The sequence below is a fragment of the Macrosteles quadrilineatus genome, unplaced genomic scaffold (genome assembly GCF_028750875.1).
Source record: "Macrosteles quadrilineatus isolate MER2022 unplaced genomic scaffold, UCM_ALF_1.0 Scaffold_3__2_contigs__length_128488019, whole genome shotgun sequence".
In the NCBI taxonomy this organism is placed as follows: domain Eukaryota; kingdom Metazoa; phylum Arthropoda; class Insecta; order Hemiptera; family Cicadellidae; genus Macrosteles; species Macrosteles quadrilineatus.
The window spans coordinates 3,916,116-3,935,044 of NW_026542596.1; the positions used below are offsets into that span (position 1 = coordinate 3,916,116).

The window sequence follows — 18,929 nt, forward strand, 5'->3', positions numbered from 1 at the left end:
GAAAAACCTTTGCTGCACTCGAGACACTTTCCACACTCACCTGTGGCTCTTGGGTAAAAGTTTCTCTCATAAGCAGCAAAGCGCCACTTCACACACTAGTTACATAAATAACTACCGTTATTGAATCAAATAAAATTAAATCATCTTTTTCGCACAGAAAAAACTGTATAATAGCGTCACAAGAATAAATAATAAAACTAAATCCTAAATGCTGTTAGTTAGAACTCAAATGTAACTGAACAGTATCTTAATTCGATCGGCAACTGAAACAAATCTTTCATCACAGTGTAGGGAGCTTGTTCTAAGAGTATGCGTTTGACCGCTCTCCCAAATTTATCTTTGTCTTGCTCCACTTTCAGGGGTTCTGGAAACACATTGAAAAACCTAATGCTATTATAAAAGAGGTGTCTCTCAAAGAACCTTGTCCTGTGCTTAGGTAGCTTAATATTGTTTTTGTGCCTGAGAGTGTACTGCATTGAATGGAACTATGGTTGATACAGATGATAATTTATTTTTTAAAACGATAGACAACTCAGTATGTAAATGGATGGAAATGTAAGAATATTGTATTCCTTGAAGAGAGGCTTGCGAGAAGTAGACGGGATATTCTAAAGGCAAGAAGACGGGATATTCCGTCTTAGAGCTTTTTTTCTGAAGACAGGAGACAAACTTTGTTCGTACGCTCTCATGGCCCCAAACTGCCACCAAATACGACAACAATGGGTAATCAGTCCATAATAGGCAATCAAGGTCACACGAGAATCGGTAAACTTCGAAAGACCTCTAATCACAAAAATTCCTGTGCTAATTCCTCTGGATATGAGCTCTATATGGTCATGAAAGTTGAGCTGCCTGTCTAAGACCAAACCAAGAAACTTAGCATTGCTGCATGAAAAGATTTCTTCGTCACCTACCAAAACAGTCAGTGGAACTTGCTTTTTTCAGCTGTTAATATGGAATCGGAGCATTTTTGTTTTATTGCAGTTTATAAGAAGCTTGTTGTTTTGGAACCATTGCAAAGCTCTATTAGAACTCTCAAATGCTATTGTCTCTAGATGAGCCACGTCCCTAGCTGAAACACAAAGTGAGGTGTCGTCGGCATATAAACAAACATCTAAATTTGAACTTGGATTATTTGATACAAAAGAAGGCAGGTCATTAATGAAGAGCAACAACAGGATTGGACCGATAATAGAACTCTGGGGAACTCCCCGAATTACAACAGACGAAGCAGAGGTAGCATGATTACGAATTCCTTGGGAGTCAACGAAGGGTATCCGGACTGATACCCTCCGGGTTGAGTTCTTCCTTGAAGAAAGCATGACACCCATTCGTGAGCTAAGCTCCATACTCCAAGATGGTAAAGCTTTCCCAGAAGAGAAGGGAGATTAACCATATCAAAATGCTTAATGAAATGGGAAAATTTATTCCCAGTGCAGCGTCTCCAGATTCTAGGGTTCCTGACAAGAATGATACAACATGATTGACTGCGTCGAGGGTCGAATTTCCCTTTATAAACCCAAACTGGTGGGAAGACGTTCAAAAACTTTGTAGAAATTTGAAGTTAAGGAAATTGGTCGATAGTTGCTACAATCATATTTGCTTCCATTCTTATGAATGGGCCTAACAATCAAGAATCAAATATCAAGAATCAAGAATCTTTATTGCCTTTGATCCATACATACAGACATTGGCATTGTCAATAAATTAAATAAATAAATGCACATGGTAACAATAATTACAAATACTTACAAATGCTAAATTAACAGTAACGGCACATAGAGGTGGTGAACAATAATAACAATAACAGTCAATAACATGACAATAGACAATGGACAATAGACAAAATCTTTATTGAAATATTCCTAGAGAACATTCATGCGTCAGGTACATAAAATGTACAGTATGTACGTAAACTATTACAGTAATTTGCAATTACAATTAGAATTTTTTTTTCTCTTTTTTTTCTTCTTTTTTTCATGGTAGCTTATTGTTTAAGAATTCATCCTCAGAGTAGAACGGCCGGTCCATAAGCCATGTTGTCAGGTGCTTCTTGAGCAGATTGGGTTGTTCTCTCTTGAGGTGCTCTGGTAGGTTGTTAAAGTACAGAGCACCTTTGTAGGATGGTTTCTTCTCGTACAGACTCAGATGGTGTTGTGGGAGGGAAAAATTGGTGGCATGTCGTGTGTTGTGCTGGTGTATGTCTCTGTGTCTTGGCTGGGCTGTTTTAGTGGTGTGGATAATGACTTCTCTTATGTAGAGTGAAATTGATGTGAGAATATTAAGGTTCTTGAAGGCTTCTCGGCAACTGTCTCTGTAGTTCAGGTCGGCAAGACATCTAATTGCTCTTTTTTGCTTTAGGAGTACTCTTTCCAGGTTGCCTTTTGATGTTCCACCCCAAGTCGCAATGCCATATCTGAGGTGGGACTCGAATAGAGCAAAATATGCAACTTTGGCTACTTCTGGGCTGCAAGCTTGCTTGATCCTACGTATAACGTAGAGACTTGAACTTAGCTTTTTGCAGAGCTGGTCATGAATTAAATCTTAAAGCCAATAGTAACAGGACATGATAAAAAATCTTCTATTTTATAAAAAGGATTGGCAATAAGCCACTCAGATATTTTAAATTTAAATTGTTTCATAGTCATAAATCGGGCAGTGTCAGGCAGTTTATTGATAAAATCTGTTGTGGTTAATTTTAAAGCAGTTTCCTGTTTTTGCTATGCGGTGCTGGGGAAGGTCAAATTTGTCTTTTCCTCTTGTATTGTGGCTATAGAATGTTTTCCTATTATTGAAATCTAGTAATATGTAGTTTGGTATAAATGAGAATGTGGTAAATGTAAAGATTAATAAATGTCATTACTTTAGTTTTATAAAAAGTGGTTTTGCAATGTTTGGTGTCACTTGTCCTAAAAATTGTTCTAATGATGTTTTCTGTATTTTAAGTATACAAAACCCGAATAGCAGCAAAGAGTAATTCCATACGAAAGATAGGACTGACAAAAAGCATTGTAAGCCACGAGTATTTCGGAGTGAGTAACTGTCAGTGTGACAGGAAGCAACATCAAACATGTCAAGATTCTTTTTAAATAACGACAGTGTCTCCAATATGTACAAAGAAGGAAATGTTAGAATGTTTTACTGCCACTGCCTAAAGATTTCTCTACACGATTGTTTTTTTGAAAGGGAGAATATTGCTCTTAGGGCTTTTTTTGGAGACGAAACAATAGCAAAGTTCTTTGGTTTTCACTTCCCCAGACAGATACAGCATATGATAGATATGGGAAAACGCATAGTATGCGGACAGAAGCACCTCATTACCAGCCTTTTGTTTCAGAGTTCGTAGAACAAAAATCCCAAACAACATAACAAACAAAACAGATGAACAAAAATTTGTAGAAAAAAAGTGGAAACTTTACTGGTTACACTTTCAATATGATGGTGAAATTTCAGATTTTCGTCCATTATCACACCAAGAAACTTTACACTTTGGGACGAGGTCACTACTTTGTCTTCTAGAAGAACATTAAGGCCACAGCTGTTTGCTGACGAAGACCTATTAGACATGTGAAAGTTTAACATTTGAGTTTTTTCCGCGTTCAAAATCAGCTGGTTTTCATAGGACCATTGCAGAAGACTGTTCGATTCTAGAAATGCCATTAGCTCCAATGATTCCATAGATGGACTGGAAAGAAGCTTAATTTTTTAATACTCTCTCTCCAGAGGACGGAGTCAGATTCTAGAACCCATGAAAACATTGTAATTTTTTTACTAATGTTGGTGGAAAATGTCTCAAATAATCAGTTAGATTATGTAAACTAGCCATTAAAAAACTGCAATTGAAGAAGGAAAGATAATATTACTGTTGAAAATATTGTAAACAACATTTCTGTAAATAAATTCAAATACTTAAATGGATGATGAACTGAGAAATGTTAAATAAATATAAAATATCCACTAACGAAAAGAGGCTGCAAAGGCTTTCAATTACTTTCCACGGAATTCCCCACAGCTTTAGGAGCTTTGAATGAGTTTAATTCATCTTTATTGATTTCCACCTTAGTGAAACTCACCCTCTTTAGAAAATACAGTATTTGAAAAATGAATGTTAAAAACCTTTACTGGTGTTCAGTTTATTTGTGAATTTTAAATGTATGGAACAAAAATTGGGTTAATAGTTCAGCATGAATATAATAGGTCAAATCATTAATTAACACAAAGATTGTTAACCAATTTCTAGTTGATTTATCATATTAACAAATAAATATGGTTAACAAAATTTTAATAAAAAGAATACAGCGACGAATCTAATGACCATAACCAATACCAACAAAATTGAATGAATATTTACTGATTGAAAAATAGTTCTGTTCATAAAATAAAATTACAAATGCCTCAAATTCTGACAATAAATGTAATCGTACTCTAATCTAAATCTTAGACAAAAAGTTAATGCCTCTGGTAAGATTCGATCCGGCATCCTTCAGTTCATTAGCCCGTTTCGCTATCCATTACACCACTGAGGTCAATGGCTTATCACCGTTGGTAATGGTGCTTGAGAGTTTTCTATTTGCCTGATTATAATTTCAAAAAAATAAGCTAGAAATTTTTATAACTTATTTTTTTGAAATATTTGTATTTACACTATTGACAGGTTAGGAACTATTGTGATTGCTTTCCGTTTATAGTACAAAGCATTCAACATCTGATTTGATTATACCTTAAAATATATCATTGATTTTTGTATCTTAGGTAGCCCAATTAAGTGTTTTCAGTCTGAGTTGACAAAAACATACTATTATCAAGTTAAGTAATACAGTTCAATTTCGTTTCTAAATTACATGGTGTATTGAAACAATTTTTAAGCCATTTTCAAAGAACAGACAATGTCCCTTTTGCATACTGACCCCGTTGCAAGGGACTAGCTGCTAATAAACAAAAAACAATTTGGTGCTAGAATAATTTGCAAATAATCTGCTAGCATCATAAATGTTATCAATATACTTGAATAAGAAAACACTTTAGAGCTTATTTGATCAATTTCTTTAACAAGTTTAATCCCTAATTGAGATTCTCAAATGACGGTTCTAACTCAATATGAAATGTCTAGGTGAAGTTACATGTTATTGAAGATGTTTCAGTTTAGAAGTAAATTTGTTCAATGTTTAGACATTATTTGGAGACATATACCTCATAAGTTAAGTTCATGTGCTGTTACCTTAGCCACGTTTGCCTTTGGAATTACTTGTAAAGGTAGATATTTATTACAATATAAGTTTAAAATACAAGAAGAATGTTTTTTTTTAATGTGTTAGAAGCTTAGGAGGATCAAAAACTAAGAGGTGGTGGTGTTTTAATCTACACAAAAAGTTTAAGTCACATTTATGTCAGCATAATTTTATTACTTTTGAAAAGCTCTATACAAAAGTATACATACAGTTAGGGCAATTAATTAATTAACTTTAATGGCTCAGTAACTATTTTCTACTGCTTTCACCCCAAAATGTAATAATGTCTAGTAGATCCTGATAAACCTAATATCTAATATACTAGGGCTATACTTCCTAAATTTGACTTAAATTAAAATTGCATACCAGTACCAACATTATATTTCCTTTTACTTGTGTAGCACCAGATTTAAAAGTATTTGAGGCTGATGTTTTTTTTTTTAATTTACTATAAGTTAGTTTCACAGAATATCAATAATTATTTTATTTTTGTTACAGGAGAATGGGTGGTGGTTGCCATTCATTTGTTTCGACAATTTGGGTTTCTCCCAGAAAACATACCTTCTAACTCTTCCTTTACTTCTGAAGAATTTACATTTGAAAACATTTCTTTGGAATCTCTTCATCTGCATGGATTATTTACAATGTGGATAGTGTGTAATCTTATTGGATTTCTCGTATATTTCTCTATTGGTGGATTTCTCCATGTAAGTTTAGTTGTCATGTAAATATTTATCTGTAAGAGTTTTGACTTTATTGATGGAAGCGGTTCTAAATTTTAAATTATTGCATTTTACCTTGTACTAGATACATAATGAGAATATCCTAGTCAGTATTTAAAAGTTTTCAATTATTTTAAGTGCTTCAATTTAGAAACTGTGACTGAGTACGCTTATGTACGATACATAATATGCTTTCTTTTACACCGACTGTTTACTGTATGCCTGGTCTTAGTCAGAACAGAAACTAAAAGTATCAATAATTATTTTATCTTTGGCTAAGGATTTGAGAGAACAAGAAAATATATTCCTTTGACAAAGTTGTAGCCAGTTTTAAGTTAAAATTAAGGTAGATGAATTAAGAATACTGTCCAAACATCAAACCAAGTTAAACTGAACTTATTGTTAATTTAAGAACGTTAACCATATACGGTAGCGTCAAAAAATGACTGAAATAAATATAATTTTTACATTACCACAAATCTGTAAAAAAGGTTCATTCCACTATACAATTGAATCCAAACACTACATGGTTACAGTTGGTTTATAAAGGGATTTTTACTTCAGTATCAAAAATTCAATTATTTTACACTTTTTTTCTCTTTTTCAGGTTTGTGTCTTTTTGTCTCCCTGTAATGATAATGGCATTGTGTGTGTATTGGAGTATGCTGACTTATTATCCTTTTCATTGTTATTTTTTTTTCAGTGGCATTATTATTTGAAGCAAAAAGATAAACCAAACCTATGGAAGTGTCAGCCGACGAAATGGCTTTCCGCAGAGCTTGAGAGACATGAAATACTGTTTGGTAGTTTGAGCCTTCTCTGTGTTGACACAGTGACTTCTGTTTTTGCTACATACATCAAGAATGGAGGATGGTCTATGGTGTACTACCAGTTTGACGAGTACACCTGGATGTGGTACTTCCTTCAGTGGCCTGTCATATTTATCTACCAGGTGAGTGATAGAGTATTACACTACAAGGCTGAGAGGTAGGTATTTCCTGTGTGTGAGGCTTCCCGGGAACAGGATTTCATATGAGTGCTGTAAACACCTTCCCAGGTGGCACAAGACACTTCTGCCATTCTACCAGTGACAAGATTCTATTCTGATTTAGACATGGTAGACTAACACACCTTACTAATATTACTATCATTTTGCCACTCGTAAACATGGAATACTTTAACACAAACTTGTTTTTAGATAGATCAGACGGCAGATTAGAGTTTATTTATTTCAAAATAATTAATATTTAATGTAGAATGTCACAATATTCTCTATCACAATGCATCTTCTAATATTTGTTGATTATCAAATGATCACAGCATTCTACAAGATGGCACTAAGCAATCTGTGATTTACACTAATGCAAAATATTTGTATCGTTGCGGTGGACAAGTATATACACGCTGAGGATGGGGAGATAGCTTTGTGGGCATTGCAAAGCATTGTTGTAGTCTATTGAAAAACTAACCACGGTACTCCAGTTGACTTTGTACACTGATCTCTTTCTTAAAACAACGGATTTCTGGTCTAAAAAGAGTATAGTAAGAATCTACTTAAAGTGTATTGTGTCAAAAAAAAATATAAAATAGCTGGATATACATAAGAGGTAATCAGAAGTGATCAGTGGCCAGGTTTGAGGCAAATCGGTCGCTTTTTGATGGTTCAAAAGTTGACCCAGTTGTCTTTTATCATTGGGCTTTTAATCAATGATCCTGGGTTAAGAAACAACTTTTCTTAGTCATAAAGCTACTTCTTGCATCTCTTTTCATTCTCCTCTCATCCTTTTCTCATGTTTGCTTTAAGCTGCATTTACAACAAAACTGAGTTTTTATAACAAAATGTCTAACAAAACAGCTTTTGTCAACAAAAGTCTTGTTGAAACATTTTCACACTTCTCATTCCTATATAGACATGGTTTAAAAAAAATGCTACATATTTAATATGTTTACAACTTATTGCGGAAAACAACCTGTTGTGAACACTGAAAAGCTTTTGAAAACATGTTCACAAAGCTAGTGTTCTTTGGACTATAGTAATCTTTTATTTAAAACTCCGGTGTAAACACCACTTTGAAATCAAAGTAGCGACCCAATCTTAATTGGAAATAGACATAATAACTAACTATAATGATATTTTTGTAAATGGCTTACATCCTCCATTCAATTAGTATTGGGACTGGTTCACTGTAGCCTCAAAAGAGCAGTGGAGAGGGGTCTGAACGGTTGGGCTGGATGAGGGGTCCTACACCATTCAGGAGCACTTTTAGTGTAGTCGCCTACGAGCATTTGTTGAGAAAGGAGGTCGATATTTGCGCTGAGTGTTTTATCATTGTGTCGTCACGCCAACATTGAGTGTACAGTCAAGCAACTCTGTGAAGTTTTACATTAAATTAGGAAAATCCGCTTTGGAGACCCTTACCCTCATTAAACAGGCTTATGGGGATGATGCTTTAAGCCACACAATAGTTTTTGTGGTGCACCAAATGTTTAAGGAAGGTCGGGAACACGTGGAAGACGAGCACCACGTCGGACGCCCGACAACCGTTTGAACCGAGAAGCTCACGTGGTCAAAGTGGAAGAAGTTTTGGAATCTGACAGGCGTCTAACCATCCCTCTTCAGTGGGAACCGACGACCGTCCACACTATCGTAACGGAGAATTCGGCAATGAGAAGAGTCCGTGTGAAGTTGGTGCCGAAAGTCCAGAGCGAGGAATAAAAACTGTCAAGGACTGCGTCCAGGAAGATCCAAATTTTCAGTGGCGGTTATTACCTGGGTGTTCCAAGTTCCAATGACCCAAAAACAAAAGGGCAAGGGTCTCCGATGCTGATTTTGCTATGCTGAGTGCATTGCAACGCTGGTGGCACTGCCTACGAACTGATAGGCAAAGCTCTCTCAAAGTACTTAACGCTTTTTACCATGCGATTGGCATTCTGGGTTATAGTAGTATGTTTTCTGTGACTGAACTGAACAATGAAAAAACACTGTGTGCAAATATCGACCTCCTGTCTCAACGAATGCCCATAGGCGACTAAACTAAAGTGCTTCTGAATGTTGAAGGGCCTCAAATTTTAGCATATCTTTGCACTTAAAACTCAACGAGGAAAAATTATTTAGTGTTCCTACAGATTTGCCATTGTTATTACAAAATTATCTTGGAATTGTGAGTTTTGTAAGTCAACCTAAAGAATACAAAAAGATTTAATTTTTTATTTGGAAGTGAAAAGTACTCCTCAAAACTAAAACTATAACCTAATGATTTTTAATGTGATAGCTGGGAGCATACCAAAATGCAATGGGATGAGTAAGTAAAATGCAAAGGTCTACTTTTAAATCTTTTTCGCCGCACCCAGGCATCAACCCATGATCATATTAAAACACCTGTTCAAAGTGATTACATTTAAGTGAGAACTATGTCCCATGTCACAGAGAATAGAATTCAATATCATTTCAGATTACCAGTATCTATTTCAAAGATAATCACAGTAATTAACTATAGTAAGATAGATGATTGTTGTAGTCTGGGATTAATTGTTTGATAGATAAGGTTTATTTACTCTAGTTGAGAATTTGATGAGTGTAATTATGGTTGAAAAGGATCTTACAGTGTTCTTTGAGGAATTGGGCAAGAGAAATCAATTTGATCCCTTAACTGTGGTATATACCATTCTGTTAATTTGGTGTTTTGATCATATTTGCTTTTAAAACTCATCGCATACCTCAATGGGTTATGTAACTACTTAAATATGATTTTGCAAGGTATATTTATACTTCAACATGAATTGAAGATATTTTTAGGATCAGTATGATGATTCTGAGAAAAGTATGTAGGTTTTCGGTGGTTCGAAACTCAATCCAGCTGTCCTTGATAAGGCTTTTAAATGGACCTGGCTAATTAGTACAGGGCAAATAATACAAAAACACCTCATATAAACAATAACATTTGTAACATGAAATTTCTTCTGTGAGTTATTAATAATATAAGAAATGATGATCCGATGAATCCCCAAAATTTTGGGCATCCTAAGCCCCTTTCTGGGACCTTTTTTGTTCAGATGGAGGTTATTCCTTAATTATTTTGTTTTTACGTGTAAGGTTGAGTGAGGTGTGGTTTTCGGTGGTTTTAGTTATTTCAAAACTATTGGGACTAGTTTTAAATGTATTAAACCACAGGGTGTTCAACAAATATTATTAATTATTCAAGATCTTTAAACATTTATTCATAAAATAATAAAGTTAGGTATCTCAATGCTCTACATAAAAGAGGATTATTGAAAATAACTGTCAATTTTTCACTACAGTGAAAAGAAGGACTGCATGGAGTAAGAGAAAATCTTAAATAACCCCGCCGCAGCAAACCTGCATGACTAAGCAAATTTCCATTTGCCTAAATTTATTTTCAAATAAATCTATTTAAATAACATTACGTTTAAAAAGGACTTTTATTACAGAAATTGGTGAAAGGGGGCGTCTACACAAGAAATACTTAATTTTTACACATCGTTTGTAAAAATCCGTTCATTATTAACGGAGGAGTAGTGTTTCGTAGAAATCGCCTTCACGTATTATAATATAAGGATATTTGAACAAAAAAGCCATTTTTCTATAATTCCCATAGTATCTCTCTTTACAATTTCATCATCACAATAATTATTCTCAGGCGACTCATTAGCAATTTCATTAATCTCTTGAAAACTTATCCAACTTCACCGATTTTGTCCAAGTTGGCTGTGTTCAATCAGGATTCTCTCTCACAAACCTTGCAGATAGCAGAACAGGCAACACCAATCTTGAAGCAGGAACAATGTGATGTGGTGCAAAAACACCTTTCATACCTACTGACATTTGCAACTTGCATCGTCAAAGCCATTGTCAATCAACAAACACATCAAGTACGGTTGTTGATGGTTATGACGACCAGGACAGCACTAAGACATCTGAGCAGCATGGTGCAAACATTTTTGTCCTGAACCATGGGTACGGGGTTTTATGGGGTGAAAATTGGGTTTTCTAATTTTTTCCCCTTAAAACACAAAGTTTACATATTTCTATCTAGACCATTTTTAAGAGCTTAAAAAAATGATTTAGTATATTTAAGTGTTTTTGTAAGGTTAGGTTATGGATGAAATTTAAAATTCCCATGTTATTCTTACAGAGGGAGAATATTGTAAAATGATTTAGTTTTTCTTGTTTATGGATATATCCTAACAAAACTTGCCAAATTGATTTTTTTTATACTAGGCTATTAATATTTTACCAAAAACACGCTTTATTAGCCCCCTTGTAGCAACAAACCTAGGTAGTACTCGTTAAACGTAATGTTATTTAAATAGATTTAGTTAAAAATCAATTTATGCAAATGGAAATTCGCTTAGTCTGCAGGTTTGCTGTGGCTGGGGTATTTAAGATTTTCTCTTACTCCTTTCGGCCCTTTCCCTTTATGTAGGTAGTAAAGAATTTACAGTAATTTTCAATAATCCTCTTTTATGTAGAGCATTGAAGTAACATAATTCATAAGAAATTCATAAAAGATCATAAAAAAAGTAATAATATTCGTTGAACACCATACATAATATTCGTATGTAGTGGTTGAATACACTTAAAACTAGTCCCAATCTTTTTAAAATAATTAAAACCATCGAAAACCATGCCTCACTCGACCATAAAGGTAAAAACAAAATTATTTAGGAATTACCCCCCTCCGAACAAAAAGGGGCTTAGGACGCCCAAAGTTTTGGGGACTCATCGGATCTTCAAATCTCATATTACAGTATATCACAGGTGAAATTTTATGAATGTTTGTTTATAAAACCTTATTTTACCTGTACTAAATTAAACAGCTGGTCTTAGTCAGTAACAAAGCTACACAGATCATCTCACTCCACTCTACACTCATCCTTCACCCATATTTGGGTTAAAGTACACACCTAGGTGGCGTCCCATCTTGATTAATAATAATGCCTTGTATTTGGTTCATGACTATACAGTAGTTGGGTGGTGTCTAATGGTAACACTGCTCTCCTATAGTTGGGTGGTGTCTAATGGTAACACTGATCTCCTATAGTTGGGTGGTGTCTAATGGTAACACTGCTCTCCTATAGTTGGGTGGTGTCTAATGGTAACACTGCTCTCCTATAGTTGGGGGGTGTCTAATGGTAACACTGATCTCCTATAGTTGGGTGGTGTCTAATGGTAACACTGCTCTCCTATAGTTGGGTGGTGTCTAATGGTAACACTGCTCTCCTATAGTTGGGGGGTGTCTAATGGTAACACTGCTCTCCTATAGTTGGGTGGTGTCTAATGGTAACACTGCTCTCCTATAGTTGGGTGGTGTCTAATGGTAACACTGCTCTCCTATAGTTGGGTGGTGTCTAATGGTAACACTGCTCTCCTATAGTTGGGTGGTGTCTAATGGTAACACTGCTCTCCTATAGTTGGGTGGTGTCTAATGGTAACTCTGCTCTCCTATAGTTGGGTGGTGTCTAATGGTAACACTGATCTCCTATAGTTGGGTGGTGTCTAATGGTAACACTGCTCTCCTATAGTTGGGTGGTGTCTAATGGTAACACTGCTCTCCTATAGTTGGGTGGTGTCTAATGGTAACACTGCTCTCCTATAGTTGGGGGGTGTCTAATGGTAACACTGCTCTCCTATAGTTGGGTGGTGTCTAGTGGTAACTCTGCTCTCCTGTCAATCAGGGAGTGCCTGTTTGATTATATGGAAAGTCAGTAGTTGCTGTTTAATGTCTCAAAACTGGACCCAGTTGTCCTTAATCCTTGTGTATGAATCTAATAAATGGTCTAATATTATCTGGTTTAGAGAAACAATATATTTTCTCCAATAACATAGCTTACTTACCAGATCATGTATTCAACAATATCCCTCCACTCATCTTGTCCTACACCTTGGTTTGTCAGCGTTGTACAAATTAATCTAGTCATGACTGAATCCAGTTACTTTTTGAAACATTAGAATTAGGCCTATGTTTTTTGCTAATCTCTTAAAGTGCTATTTGTAGTTAGTTTTTACAGTAGTTTTTAAACTGGGTATCACTTTGCAGCGTATTTCAGGATTACGTGACGTACTGGCTGCATCGTATGTACCACACTCCGTGGTTGTACCGCAAGTTTCACAAGGCTCACCATCGCTATGTCCAGCCTACAGCGTTCTCTGTTACTGCCATCCACCCTGTAGAGATAGTTCACATACAGCTAACATTGGCTCTACCGTTGTTTACCATCCCTACACACTGGAGTGAGTTGAACTCCCAATGAAGAATGTAGACTTCCACAGTGATGATACTTGTTGTCTTCTGGATTGAACCGTTTAGTCAAGCTGTACTTAAATGTCAACGTTTTGGAGACGTGGCAGTTCTCTATCATCAGGGAATCAAGGAGTTAGGAATAGTTCCTTTTCTTACTACTGTAGTTCCTTCACTAATGGATTTGTGCCCTGATGGTGGTGGAGAACTGCATCGTCTACCAAGTATAGCGGCATTCAAATACAGCTCAATGCACGGCCCAACACAAAATACAAGTGTCTTTCTTGTGAAATTTCAATATTCATCGCTGTGTTGTTTTTATCAGATTAAAACATTGACACAATCACAGTTTTAGATAAGTTTTTAAACACCAAACAAGAATGAAAATAAATATATTTTTTTTATTTTGTGGTAAACTACACCCTAAATTTTAATGAGGTCGGAAAATGGAACTGAAAAGAATGTGTTGCTGGTTATGTCTTTATTTCCAAACTTATCCACTTTATAAAGTATTTATTTTATGATGTAATATGTGTGTTCTGTTTATAAATGTTTTTACTTCATACTGTTGATCTGACCTTAACTTAGTGACTAAGCATAGGTCAGTAATGATTTTATCACATAAACCAATCATGAAAAAGGTAGAAAAAGGATAGAATTCAAAATTCTGGTTAAAAGAGGCTACAATCTCAAAAGCAGAGAGGTTATTTAGAGCAAAACACAAAGAATATACCAAATAACTCAAGCCTGAATACAGGGGCTTACCCTTATTAAAAACTAAATTATCATCGGGAAGCAGTCAAAAACTTTACCAGCTAAAATAATCTAGATAAATCTTTTGTATCAATGTTACTCGTTCTAGTATTCGTAAGACATGTTTTTAATTTATATAGTACCTTTTGTAGAATAATATTCCAGTCTCTGATTTCAAACTGTTTGCAGCTTCATTCACCTGCATCGGATTCTATACCTATTACCACGGCATCATCGACCACTCAGGAATTGATTTTAAGGCTCCGTGGTGGCAACCCTGGAGGCCTGACACCATATTCCATGACAACCACCACCAATACTTCCACGTTAACTTTGGTTTCAACTGCTATTATTGGGATATTGTACGTAATTTGATTGCTTTTAAAATTAAAATAAAGTACACAACATTCTATAAACCACAATTAGCATACTTTCGCATCAGTTGAACTACTATTGGAATGTTGTAGGTATTTAATTTTTTGTTTCACAATTAACTATAATATTCCAAGACAACCACCATCAATATACTCTGTGTTCAACTGTTACTGTTAAGGATATTGTGCGTATTTAAATTTTGTATTGTAATCAATTGAATTTATACATTTCTCAGATCAAACAGAGTTTGTTTCTGAGAGAAGGAAATCAATGGATGAATTAAACTCTTTTCAAGCTCCTAAAGCTGAGGGGAATTCTGTAAAAAGTAATTGAAAGGTTTTTGAAGCATATTTGTTGTTGGTTGATCTTTTCTATTTCTTTTTTTAAGTTTTTGATCTTATCCATCAAAGAATATGATTTTATTCATAGAAAGATTAATTCAATATACTTTTTTAATTACTATATTCATCTATTTGGAAGTTAAGTGTTGTTTGGAAATAATTTTAGAAAAGCAATCTAAAGGATTAATTATAAGGTAAATCACATTTCGTTAAAGACTTAAAACAGTTTGTTAGAATCTTCTATTTTTTATAATTTATAAAATAATACCCCCGCCGCAGCAAACCTGCAGACTAAGCGAATTTCCATTTGACTGATTGGATTTACACCGAAATGTCTACTTAAAAATATAACATTTATTCTTGATTTAAATAGAATTAGTTTAACAAGTACTTAGGTTTGCTGCATCAGGGAGGGTAAAACTGTTTTTTTTGTAAAATGTGAATAGTTAGTAAAAAATAAAAACATTTTCCAAATTTGATCAAAATATGTTCACAAACAAGCAAACTACAACAGTTTACTTATTCTCCATAAGAATAACATGGGAATTTTAAATTTACAATTTTTTGGAATTTTCTCCGTAACCATTAGGCGCATAATAACGCTTCAAAATACTAAATTATTTGTTTTTTTAAGCTCTACAAAATGGTTTGGAAAGAAATTGCTAAATTTTATGTTTTTTGGGTCAAACATGGGAAAAACCTATTTTTACCCCATAAAACCCCCCGTAAACCCCCGTTCCCATGGTCCGATCATGCTGGATCGCGAACTCGTTCGAATAAACGTACGTTTACACGTTTTTACCAAATTTCATCAAAATCGGATCATTTTTGCTCGAGTTATCGTGCTGACGGACACATATATATATATATATATATATATATATATATATATATATGAATTTGAACGGATGGTGTTTTTGGCCTCTAGGGACCTCAAAACGAAAAAAAAAATCGGTCCCGCGTCCAGGTCTTACCATGAGTACTACGGTAATAGCTTATTCCCTATATGGGAAATTCGCTAAAAACATGATAAATCCAATTTAAATCAACCATATTCAATTTTAAATTGAATTTGTTGCTATTTCCAATACCATAATCTAACGTTTGAAATCTATTTGATTGATCTAAATCTAATTTTCTTTGTCAATAACAAAATGATCTTTAGTTTTACTACTATAAATAATCTATACATTCTAAAACAATTTGTTCAGCTACATGACACGTATCGCCGCAGAGACCGCATTTATAAAGAGGATATCTTCTATGGCAGAGGTAAGCCGATAGCTGAAGCTACTTCCAAGGAGATTGAAGAAGAGGTTAAATCCCGCGAGTCAGAAAACATTAATGCTCATAGATACATCAATCCTATTCTCAACACATCAGAATTAATAGAAGAGGATAAAAGAGGTGGAGGTAAGTTTACCGAGGCTGTCACATCATAAAGAGAGGAGAGGTATCGTTATATAATATTATCATTGCAATCATACTATGGAATCTACATTTCACGGATGTAATCATAAAAAGGGAACATTTTTCGAATTCAAATTGTCGTTCAGTAAATAATTGATTTTGAATATTGTAAGTTCATTTTTAATTCCATCGATAGAAATCTCTAAAGTCATTGACATTTGTTTCATGTTCGTTTATGTTTAGACGTGATAATGTCAACTATATTTTCCTCACTTATTCCAGGATACATTGAGTATTTTACTATTCTGTTGTACCTAATACTAGAAGACAAAGCAATAGCTTCACAGTTATCATGTTTCTTTAAAATACATTATTGTTTTACTCTATTTGGTCACAGAAAACATACTACTATAACCCAGAATGCCAACCGCATGGTAAAAAGCATTAAGTGTTTTGAGAGAGCTTTGCCTATCAATCGTAGGCAGCGCCACCAGCGTTGCCATGCACTCAGCAATTTATGTTTTCTGTGATTTGGTCAAAGTAATTTCAAAGTCAGTAAAACAACAGAGGATATAAATAAATTAAGTCAACTACGGCCGAACGCAAATAAATCTTCTAGGTGTCTCCAGCTTTCTATAGGTAAATAAATTTATTGTGGAGGGTATTTAATCCACGATGTAATCTAAATCAAGCAGAATGGATTTTAGAAATCATCAACATTCATCACTGGGCCCTTCTGGCTCAGGAAAGTACTGTCAACCATGGAGCTTTATTTGGGTGAATGTTTAAACTTTTATTCATGCACCACTAGAAGATTTTATTTCTGTCTAGACTCAATTGAAACATCAAACTTAAATTCAGTTGGAGACCATTAAGCTATTAGTTAAGAAAAAAAAATGTTCTGTACAGTGCAGACATTAATAACACTAGTGTAGATTTGGCACACTAATAACAAATTATTATATTACAACAATGTTATTATACTAATGGTTTTTTAATACTTTCTTTTTTATTAGCCTTTACCCTAATCTTTAACAGTTTGTTTTAATAATTTATATACTGTATGTTTAAATATATTTTAACTTTTCCAGATTCTTAGCGGAAGTGTGTAAGCCACAATGGATTTAAAAAAAAAATTATTATTTTAAAACCATAAATATTTTATTTTGAATTTGTAAGTTTCAAGGAACTTTTTAAGGTGAAACCCCATTTATCCCAGAATGATATTTAAAAGTTTTTAAGTACCGTATTGTAGTTAATGTTGTGAACATGCAATCATGGTTTTGACCTTTCCTAATAGTTGAATTTTAATAATGCAGATTTGTCTACAGATTTAGAATTGTTTTGTTTATTATGTACTTAGTTACCTTATGAAATGTTCAATTAATGTTTGAGGTTTGTTTGCCAACACAAAATAACTGTATACAGTCTATTACTCTGTTTAGAATTAAAAAGTTAGTAATTTCAAATCATGGGTTGTTTTGCTTTATTACCACCCAAAACATTTCAAAACATTTATGTCCATTTTGGCAAATAAGGCAAGGCGCACACAGGCGATTTTGAGTCGCGCAACAGTTGCCCGACTAATCGGGAGACTGTTGCGCAACCCACTCAGAGACTCTGAAGTCTAGCGACAGTTGAGCCGGAGTGCGCACACATAGGCAACTTTTTAGTCGTGAATCTAGTCTTCAGACGTATTGGACATACATTCGTTACAGCGTTCCGAATAGATTTCAATGATTCAGCCGTAGTATGTGCTTTGTTGCTGAAGTTTCACGTGCGAAAGAAAAAGATAGATACTGGGTTCATCCCATATAATCCCATATAAAGGCGGCCTCTTCTCAACTTCATCAATTAATTGTTCGACATCCTCATCAAGCACACTCATACTTGTAATTTTCTAAAAACTTCACACAACAAGAGAGCAAATACTAGTGACAGTTCTGGCCACGAGTAGTTGAACTCCTGGGGTGAGACTGAGCGACACAGCGACAATTTAGTTGCATGTGTGCGCATCTACACTTGTTTCAATGGATACCAACCCTGGAGCGACAGTCCCGCAACAATTCAGTCGAAGAGCAGTCGCTGGCAAATTGGGTCCGGGAACATCGGTTGCAACAGTTGCGCGACTGTCCCTAGACTGTTTCCTTGGTGTGCGCACTCCAATTTAAAACCATGTTGAACATTTAAGTCGGGCAACTGTTGCGCGACTCAAAATCGCCTGTGTGCGCCTGGCCTAAAGTATGAGAATGGATGTCATATTATGGTGATGTAATAGTTTCTTCAACCATAATATTATGTTTATGAAAATGCATTGCAGGAAAGTGATAAAGATATTATTTTTTTAAACATTGATGAATCACCATAAAGTGGCTTATTTAGTTCCTCGTTAATCCACATGGTCTTTTTTACTGGTAATGGCAAATGGCTAAGATACAGGATTGCTAGTTTACAAATTCTAAATGTAAAAGATAGCTTAGTTGCTGACTTTTTTACATACCAGCATAAAGAAATGCTTCAGCCTGAGATGGCATTAACTATAAACTATTAAATATTTTCAAACACTAAAAGTACGGTAATTATAATTTAATTAGAAATTGTCTTTATAGTTTTGGATTGTTTTCCAAGGCAGTCCATGGAAGCCATCTTGGAATTGCCCCCCATAAGAGCAATGTGAATTTCAAATAGCCGCTGAAGAGTTATTTACCATGTCAAATTATTATTTCAAATACCAAAGTGATTGTAATTTAAATATCTAGTATACTGAGGGATTAGAAATTTTCATTGTAGTTTTTAATTGTTTTATGAGTTAAAATGTCTATGCCCCAAGGACTCTTAGAC

General features: G+C 34.7%; 1 protein-coding gene across 2 annotated transcripts; it reads left to right on the top strand.

Annotated features, from left to right (window-relative positions):
- Window positions 1–5,110: 5,110 nt before the first annotated feature.
- LOC128990502 (uncharacterized) lies at window positions 5,111–17,511 on the top strand. Of its 2 annotated transcripts, XM_054412875.1 has the most exons (7): window positions 5,111–5,253; window positions 5,727–5,935; window positions 6,654–6,902; window positions 13,019–13,202; window positions 14,152–14,324; window positions 15,890–16,091; window positions 17,180–17,511. In XM_054412875.1, exons 1-7 carry the CDS (start codon window positions 5,121–5,123, stop codon window positions 17,185–17,187), a joined length of 1,158 nt encoding a protein of 385 aa, XP_054268850.1. In that variant the 5' UTR covers window positions 5,111–5,120; the 3' UTR covers window positions 17,188–17,511. The 2 variants fall into 2 exon arrangements, with proteins under 2 accessions (XP_054268850.1, XP_054268851.1); XM_054412876.1 differs by lacking the exons at window positions 5,111–5,253; window positions 5,727–5,935 and having other exon boundaries at window positions 6,710–6,902; window positions 13,009–13,202.
- Window positions 17,512–18,929: the final 1,418 nt, after the last annotated feature.